This window comes from Leishmania martiniquensis, chromosome 32 (assembly GCF_017916325.1).
Source record: "Leishmania martiniquensis isolate LSCM1 chromosome 32, whole genome shotgun sequence".
In the NCBI taxonomy this organism is placed as follows: domain Eukaryota; phylum Euglenozoa; class Kinetoplastea; order Trypanosomatida; family Trypanosomatidae; genus Leishmania; species Leishmania martiniquensis.
The window spans coordinates 360,055-369,053 of NC_090167.1; the positions used below are offsets into that span (position 1 = coordinate 360,055).

The 8,999-nt window shown below is 57.1% G+C and overlaps 2 protein-coding genes across 2 annotated transcripts; both read left to right on the plus strand.

Annotated features, from left to right (window-relative positions):
* Positions 1–405: 405 nt before the first annotated feature.
* Positions 406–3,189, plus strand: LSCM1_01738 (uncharacterized protein; the record flags this gene model as incomplete). The annotated part of the gene is made up of 1 exon (XM_067319338.1): positions 406–3,189. The coding sequence occupies one exon, from the start codon at positions 406–408 to the stop codon at positions 3,187–3,189; it is 2,784 nt and encodes a 927-aa protein (XP_067175887.1).
* A 3,800-nt stretch (positions 3,190–6,989) lies between these two features.
* Positions 6,990–7,802, plus strand: LSCM1_01739 (uncharacterized protein; the record flags this gene model as incomplete). The annotated part of the gene is made up of 1 exon (XM_067319339.1): positions 6,990–7,802. One exon carries the CDS (start codon positions 6,990–6,992, stop codon positions 7,800–7,802), a length of 813 nt encoding a protein of 270 aa, XP_067175888.1.
* Positions 7,803–8,999: the final 1,197 nt, after the last annotated feature.

The window sequence follows — 8,999 nt, forward strand, 5'->3', positions numbered from 1 at the left end:
TATCCCTTCTCCCGAGGAGTCTACCTTTGCACCCTCTTACTCCATCTCACGTCACCTGCATCCTTTTTTTCGTTCGTATCGTTCGCACCGATATTTTCGCTCTCTGTGCATTGGCACGAATACCAACGTCCACATGTTCCCGATTCGGCCGACGCCGACTGTGTATACGCAGTATATATAATTTGTCTCACCACTATCCCCAGCCAAAACTCACTGAATCAGCGAGCGCAAAGGACACACACACAGTTCGAGGTACGCAACAACACCACGATACGAGTCCATTTCTTTACGCGGCCGCGCGATTCTATTTCACACGACAAGCCAAGGGAAGGACCTTGAGGTAATCGACAGCAGAGGCACTCGAGCGCACCGGCGCACCCACGTGACCATAGGCAGTTGTAATAAATGTCCTACGTCGTGTACGCGGTAGAGAATGCGGATCGCATGATCCTGATGGGCCCGATGGTGGCGGACCAGCCCACCTTCAAGGCCATTACACTTAGCTACATCCAGGCACCGAAGCTAGCACGCCGCACGGTTACTGGGGAATTCACGCTGGAGGAGCCGTACGCCTACGAGGCCGCTGAGCTGATCCGCTCCACCTTCATTGGCAAGCAGGTACAGTTTGTCGAGGATTACTACATCGAAGCATTGCAGCGTAGCGCCGGCCGTATCATGGGTGTCAACAACCAGGAGGCAACGGGCATGCTGCTCAAAGAGGGCCTGGCGACCCTTCCCGATCGTATGCCGCCGCGCATAGAGAAGGAGCTGTACGACATCTACTCGCAGATGTCCGCTGCAGCTCGTGCGGCCCGCAAAGGTCTCTTTAGCGGCGATGGTGCGAAGCACGTGCGCCAGATGAAATCGTACTCTCCCGAGGAGCTCGCCAAGAAAATAGAGGATATCAAAGGCCAGCTGCTCCTGTCGCGTGTCGAGAAGGTGGTGTCGCCGACAGTGCTGATCCTCTCCGTGAAGGAGGTCGGTGACACCCAGTTTGCCGCCCACTTGACCGGCATCACCACGAAGGACAACGACGACGAGTCCCTCAACGCTGAAGCCAAGTTCTTCATTGAGCGCCTGCTGCAGAACCGAAACGTGAAGGTGCGCTACGACGGCCTTGACGGGTTCAACAATGTCATGATTTCTGTCATGTCCCCCAAGGGCTCCTTCCAGGAGGAGCTCCTGTCCAAGGGCTATGTCAAAGTTCAGAACGCGACGCTGCCGCTTTCTACCCGCATCGACGAGATGGCCTCTGCTGAGGCGGCCGCCAAGAAGCAGCGCGTGGGATGCTGGAAGAACTACGTGGAGCCGCTGGAAGCCTCTCCAGCCGCGGTGGCTGAGGGCGAGAACGGTGCCCCTTGTTTTCCGGTGGACGGCGAGCCCCCTGTGGCACCCAAGGTGGTAGGCCTTCCGACTACACTGCCGGACGGCACCCCCGGCCCGGCGTACACGGGACCGACCGAGTTGGTTGGCACGCTGGTGCAAGTGGTGCACGGCGACACCGTTGTTATCCGCGACGACGCCTCTGGCCACCTATTCCGTGTCTCTTTGGCTGGTGTGCGGAGTAGTAAGAACATTGACCGGGACCAGGACGGCAACTCGCCCGAGACGCGGGTCACCTACAAGGACTACGCGTGGGAAGCGAAAGAGTTCCTGCGCAGCCGGTACATTGGTTCCAAGGTGGTTGCGTTCGTCGAGTACGCGCGTGTGATGCCGGAGACGAAGGAGATCCGCCCTGCTGCGACAGTGCAGGTAAAGCATACAGGCATCAATATTGGTGTGGCACTCCTGGAGGCCGGCTATGCCACCTTCTTCCTCGGCCGCAACGACAAGCACTCCAAGGCGAGCGAGCTGGCAGCTGCCGAGGATGGCGCGAAGGCCGAGCAGAAGGGCCTCCACCGCGGCACCCCTGCACCGCCGGTGAAGGTGCTGGAGCTGAATCACCTCGGTGAGACGCGCAGCCGTTATTACCTCAGTTTCCTCCAGCGTGGCATGCAGAGCAACCGGCCTCCGTCGCTAAAAGGTGTGGTGGATCTGGTGCTCGGGCCCAGCTCGCTGCGTGTGTACATTCCGAAAGAGAATTTTCAGATCCCCGTAAAGGTGGCTGGCGTGATAACGCCATCCGCCGCCTTTCACGCGAACGAGAAGGCGGACCCGTTCGCGCAGGAGGCAAAGGACTTTGTGATTGATCTCGTGCAGCAGCGCAATGCCATCATCCAGGTATTCACCTCCGATCGTGCAGGTAATTTCATCTCTTCAGTTGCCCTCGAAGACGGCACGAACATCTCGGTAGCGCTGGTTGCCGAGGGCTTTGCGACGGTGGGAAACGCAGACCGCTTGCCTTTCGCGCAGCAGCTTGTGGACGCGGAAAGCGCTGCACGAGGGGCGAAGAAGCACATCTGGTCTGACGCTGGAGCGATTCCGCAGCGAGCTGTGAAGATGGAGCAGGAGCGCGCCGCCGCCAGCCCCCGCGCACTGGCCCGCGTTCTCGGCGAGGAGTCCAAGTTTGTGCCCTACATGATCACCGAGATCGCCGAGAACGGACTGTCGGTGTACCTGCAGGGCTACAGCGCGGAGCAAGACAGCAAGAAAGGTCAGATTCAGGACCTCATCAATCGCACCGTCGCTGGCGAGAGCTACACCCCCAAGAAGGGCGAGCGTGTCATTGCCCAGTACAGCGGGGACAAAACATGGTGCCGTGCCACAGTTCTCAAGGCCCCACGCGACGACAAGGCAGAGGTGCAGTTCATTGACTTTGGCAACACCGAGAGCGTCCCGGTGAAGAATATACGCGCTGTACCGCGCGGCCCAGAGTACGTGGTAGTGCGCGACACGCCTGCCTTTGCAAAGCTGGCCCGCCTCGCCTACCTCAAGCCCTCTGACCAGGGTGAGGAGCTCGCTGGCGCCGCCTACGCAGCCGTCGAGGAATTCTCTGATGGCGAAGTTCTGGCGAAGGCAGTGTACCGCGACAACCTCGGAAACGTCTACTACACCTTGTCGACCAACGAGAATGCGCCGTCGCTTAGTGAGACACTACTGCAGCGCGGCTTGGCGCTGCTGGACCGCCGAGCCTCTACTGTAGATCCGGCGGACTACCACCGCCACGAAGCGGCGCAAGAGATTGCACGCAAGGGGCACCGGAAACTCTGGCAGTACGGCGACATTGACGAGGGCGAGGCCGACTACTAACGGCGCTTTGCGCACACACGTACACAACTCACGCCTCTTCGCATGCGCCTCTCTGTTGTCTGCGTTCTTTGGTGTGCTCCATGAGGTGATCGACAAGTGCTGTCAAGCGTTCTTGCGCGCGCGCTCCGATGTGGCGTGTGTACGTGGCCTTTGCCTTCTAAGCGCTTGCTGCTGCAGGTGTGCAGAGTCCGACTCCATTGCCTCTCTTCTCTGGAAACGCCTTCCGCTTTTTTTTTGGTCCGTGGTCACATCTGATATTGTTCTTCGCTCTCTCTCTATCCCCTTTTCTGCGCATTTTTGCGTACGCGGGTGGTGTGCGGTTGAGCGCCATGCCTTTTCTCAGTTTCTGTTTTGTGTGCGTGAGTTTTTTTTCTTTCTCATGGGCGCTTTCTTTGTAACGTTCTTCTACGGTTCCCCCGTTTTTTTTCGTTTCGCTTTCGTTTCGACGACCGCTGTCGGGCAGGGGTGTCAGGTGGAGGGGGGCGCCGCTGGCTTCACAACGGCAGTCTCTGTCAAGTTTCTCTCGCAGGTGTTCCTCTGCAGGTCCCGTCAGGCGCACGCTCTCTCGCCATTGCGAGGGCCGCGTTCACGTTTGCGCTCGTAGGTCCCTCTTCACGTTCTTCACTCCATTAGCCAGAGGCCAGTGACAGAAGGTTCGTTTCACGGGTGGCTGTGGTGTTAGTCGCCGCGAGGCTTTTCCCTTTGGTCACCCTCAGGGCGTTCACTTCTCCTCCACCTTTCCCGACTCGCCTTCGCCGCTCTCCTCCTCCTTTGACTTCTCTCTGGTGAACTGCAGGTTTGTTCATTGAGCATGTGTGTTTCCATGAGGTGCGTTAGCTAGCCAGCGCCCCATGAAGTGAGCAGGACGAATGACAACTGGATGCCACTTCTTTGTCGGTACTCGTAATTCAACGCCCAGCGGAGTGAGAGGCTGAGCAGCCACACAAACCAAAATCGTTGGCCACCCCTCTTCAGACATGACAGGCTCTCCTGTGGTTTGGGTGGCTCGTAGAGGGGACCTTTCCCGCTCGCCGCCCGTGAAAAGACGAGCGTGCTGAGGTGCGCGTCATGACTCGCGGTCGCTCGACCGGGCACGTGCCTTTAGTGGCAATGGGGAAAGTCTTGTGCTTAAAATATCTGTCTATATCTGCGACGTCTGCCCTTCTAGCCGTGAGGTCATGGGGGTGGTGGCGGCCTCCTCTTCTTTGTTCATGACTTTACATCATTGAAGTGCTTGGTTGTCGGCCTGTGGAGGTGGGGCTCGAGCTGGACAGGGATATGGTGTCCTTCATCTCTTTTTGTGCGGCTGATATGCCCAAGAGGGCGCAAGATGGGGCAATCGACGTGTCCGATGGCTGCTTCCGGAGCGCGCTCATATGCAAACGCATAAGGGAGGATCGGGCACTGACTGACTCGAGTCGCACTTTTTGCTTCCCCAGCCTTGTTGTCAATGCATCTTCTTACGGTGCCCGACGGCTTCAGTGCGAAGAGGAGCTCCCCTTTTCTCTTTGGCTCCACGCGCTCGCCGTATCTGTCACGGCAGTGTACTTCGTCGGGCAACAAGCGGAGGAGGCGAGGCGCTACGGGTCACAGCCGCAGACTTTGTTGGAGAGTTCAGGTCACGACTTGTTCCACTAAGCTATCATCCCCCGCTGTCTACGAAGCCGTACGCTGCACCCTTTTCGCGCCGTGACGAGTTGACCAAGGCTCGCCTCTTTCGGTGCGGGAGTAGGGCCTCGCCTAACGGGCCTTCGATACGCTTTTCCGGCTCTTTTCCCCTCTCATCATCATGGCTCCTGATAGCGTTCGGAAGGGGAGGGGGGCGGCACACGCATGCCAACATGTTGGGCATCTCAGCGGTGCCGCATCCCCACACACCGTGCGCGAGGATGCCAGACAACCGCTCTATCCCTGTCAAGGCGGCAGTATCTTGGGTGGTGACTGGGCCAGGCACGTACGGCGCAGGGCGGTCGCGGAGGTGTGGCGCCACAGGCGCTGAGTGCCAGGCCCTGGGGGGGGGCGTTGCGTCGGAGCGACCTGCGGCGGTGAAGACGCTCGCGCCACAGCTGTGGTGCGCCGAGTGCGAGAGTGAAGCGAACGTATCTGAGAGGGCCCTCACTTCTGCCCCACTGGAGGAAGAGGAGGAGGGGGGAGCCTGCGGCGCCCTGATGGGAATGCCCCATGTGGCTCCCGGCATCATGGGAGCGGGTAGTGGGCGGAGTGTGAGGAACGGGCGATGGGCAGGTGGCCGGACAGGCGCCGTGATGTGTAGCATGCCCCCACCGCCGCTTCGCGCTCACGCGATGAGCCTGCGCCAAGGCGTAGCCGAGCTCGTGCGCTGTATTGCCGAGATCAGTGATGCTGAAATTGCTTTTTTGTGGAAAGCCTTTCTTTACCTCCGCTCTTCCTCCGTCCTCCTTTTCGCTCTTCTTCCATTTGCACCACAATTTCTGTGGCTGCGCATGTGCCTTGCCCTATCGCATTCGCTGGCCAAAAGATATCAGCTGCCACATTTCTTTTTCCTCTTCGCTATACTCTGCAAGCGTTTCACCGTGCCGATTTTCCATATTCCCCTCACCGTTCAGAGGGTAGTTTTCTGCAGGAAAAACAAAAGAGAGCTAACCAGGAAGCACCAAGCTCATCACTGTGTTTGGCGTCGAAGTGCAGTGTACTTGATCAGCTGAGGAAGGTGAACTTATCTATTACCTTTCCTATTACCTCCAGCTCGTCTATCTGCGTAGGAAGCATTGTCGACAATTGTACGGAGGCGAATGGTGGAGTGGGGGGGGCCGAGAAGATAAAGTACGGCCAAAGCTCATCTTAAAGAACAACATCGAAGGGTATAGTCAGTGAGCACACTCATCTGTGCTGGAGGAAGTCGATAGCGACTGTTTCTGTCCGCGATTTGCGATATCTTTACCTATCCTGTCTGTGAGTCTTTTCCGTCATTATTTTTCACCTGTTCTTTTTTTCTTTCTCTTGTTGGTCTCTCGTGGTTGCTTCTTTTGCTCACGTGTCACCCCTGCAGGCTTCACACACCTCACCGCCACCCGGACTTTTCCGTTTCGATCTCTGAATCGCATTGCTCTCTCTGACTTCCTGGCCCGCTGAGTGTGTGTGTGTGTCATTTCCTGTTACACGGAGCCTGAGCTGGTTGTACTGCTGCTGTTGCGGTCGCTGCTGTTTTCGTTTTACCCTTTGGTCGTTTCTTTCACCTCCCGGGTAGCTGCGCCATTTCTCTGTTGTTTTGTTTTGCTTGCTCGCACTCTTATCAGCATTTCGTTTTTTTTTTGGTGGCGAACTCAGCCCATTGACGCCACGAAAGGGATAAACGCAAGAGAAAAAAACACACAAAAAGACACAGACGACAAAAGAAAAAAAGAGATTACGTTACACACACACACGCACACACACAGCCGTGTGTATCTTCACGGTAGCGCTTATTTCTGCCTTTTCCGTTACCCTTTTCCCTCCGCAATCATTGTGAGGTTTTGTTTCCAACTCTCAGCGCTCTTCCCATTTTCTGTGACGCGTCTGCGCTGCACTTCTTTGGTGCGTTTCTTTGGCAGCGAGAAAATTTTAACGAAAGAGTTGTTGCCCACACTTTACTCACTGCCCCCCCTCCCCAGTTCGGCTTGCATTTCCTATTGCACTGCTATTCTCTGTACTACGCGAGGGCCATTCGAGTCCAGTTCCCCTAGACGTTGTAGTCCTATTACCCTGCCACAGAAGAGGGATTGAAGGATCTTCTTCTCAGCAGCATCAGCATCTGCGCGGACGCGTTCGAGAAAAGAAAAACGATGTCGGCACTCCCGCATATTCAAAAGGAGTTCCGCAACCTGACCAAAGACCCGCCAGCTGGGTTTCGGGTGGAGCTGAAGGACAACAGCTTTTTTACGTGGATTGTGTGGTTCACCGGCCCGGAGGGCACCCCGTACGCTGGCGGGCAGTACAAAGCATCCCTGACTTTCCCGAAGGAATTTCCGATGGAACCGCCCACGTTCCGTGTCATCTCGTCTTTTTGGCACCCAAACGTGTACGCGGACGGGCGGGTTTGCATTTCCATTCTGCACCCTCCCGGAGTGGACGAGATGAACTCTGAGGAAACGGCCATGATGCGCTGGACGCCGGTGCAGACCATCCGCTCGGTCTTGCTCTCCATCGTCTCTTTATGGAGCGACCCTGATCCCTCCGACGCCGGTGCCCCTGCGAATGTGGATGCCCTCGTGCAGTACCGTAACAAGCGCGCCGAGTTCGATGCAAAGTGCAGAAGCCTCGCAGAGAAATCCCTTATGGAGCTCCCTGAAGACTTCGAGCCGCCAAGCATGGAGGAGAGGGTGGAGGTCACGAAGGCACCCGGCGACGCGTTTGACTACATGCTCTCCGAAGACGACTTGGACGACGAGGACGACCTTGACGACTTCGCCCCTGTTCCAGCCGCGTCTACGAGCGGGGGCGCCGCTGCCTCGAGTGATCCGGCGAAGAAGTATGCGGAGGAGCTGATGCAGCTCCGCGCGATGGGAGTAGGTGAGGGCAAATCGGACGCTGACCTGCTGAATCTCCTAGTAAAGTACCGCGGCGAGCTCGCCAGCGTCATTGGAGAGCTATCATGATTTGCTGTTGCGATCGAGGAGAGACTGGTGGAAAGTGCAACAGTGGCCGCAACGCTGGAAAGTATGGGTGTGAGCGGCGCACGCATGTTGTTTGTGGTGCGCGCTTCTTGTCGTTTATTCGTGCTTCTTCATCTGTTTCCTCTGTCCTGCATGCGCTCCTGCATGCATGCGAGTGGCTCTTCGCATACGTGGCTGTGGCAGGATGTGCGGAGCTCGTGCACGCGTGTATGTGTATGTATTCTTGCGTGCGTGTGTTTTCGCTTCTCTGCAATTTTTGTTCCTGTGGGTATGTAACGGTGTGCTTCTCTTTCCATTCTCTCTTTTTTTATTTATTTCCCGCTTTGGCCTCGACCTCGCGGCTCACTTGGGTGCACTGTGTATGAACCGTAGGCCACTGGGCCCTCGCCTATCTGCGATACGACAGACGAGACGGAAGACGCGTACATGAAGAAGAGCCTAGCGAATGGCTGGAATGATGACAGCAGTCCTCTGGCACTCCCACGCTATGTGTTACTGTGCAGCGCTCGACACCCGCCTTGACCTCGACTACCGCGCTCTTCCTCTGTGATCACCGCGCGCGGGTGTCGAGAGAGAATGTGGCAGCGTGGAATAGGGAACGACGCGCGTCCTTTACAATGACGCCCCGACTATCCTCGCTCTCCCGGGTGAACTGCATCCTCAGGGCCACAGTGTGAACCTGCGGCAAGGGTGTTCCCGCGCGCTCATGCCCCTTTCCGACAAGCTGAGGGAATGTTGATTTTCGGCCTTCGGCTGGCATCCGCAGATTCGCATGACATGGGCCAAGCTCGCTATCGGTGTGCGTTGCATGGGTCGGCTTGTGCGTTTCACTGAACTGCCTCGCATCGTTGTCCCCGCATCTTGTGCGAATTGTCTTTGTTTTTCTTCACAGGTTGCACTCTTTCAGTGTGGCCGCTACACTTGCCTTACCCCCCCCCAAGCTCACCTTCATTCCAGCGTCACCCGACAAACGACGTCTTCAAGGGAGCGACCACGGATGAACAGCCTCGCAGGCATTCTTTCTGAGCGTCACAGACCTCCTGTATTTCTTTTTCGTTGCCAGTCTTTTGTTGGGCGCTGGCAGCTGGCTTCCCCCCTCTCACACACACCCACACCCACGCAGGGCGTGCTTGTGGATATAGTGGTTCATTCCACTCTCACACTCATTTTTCGAGTCGA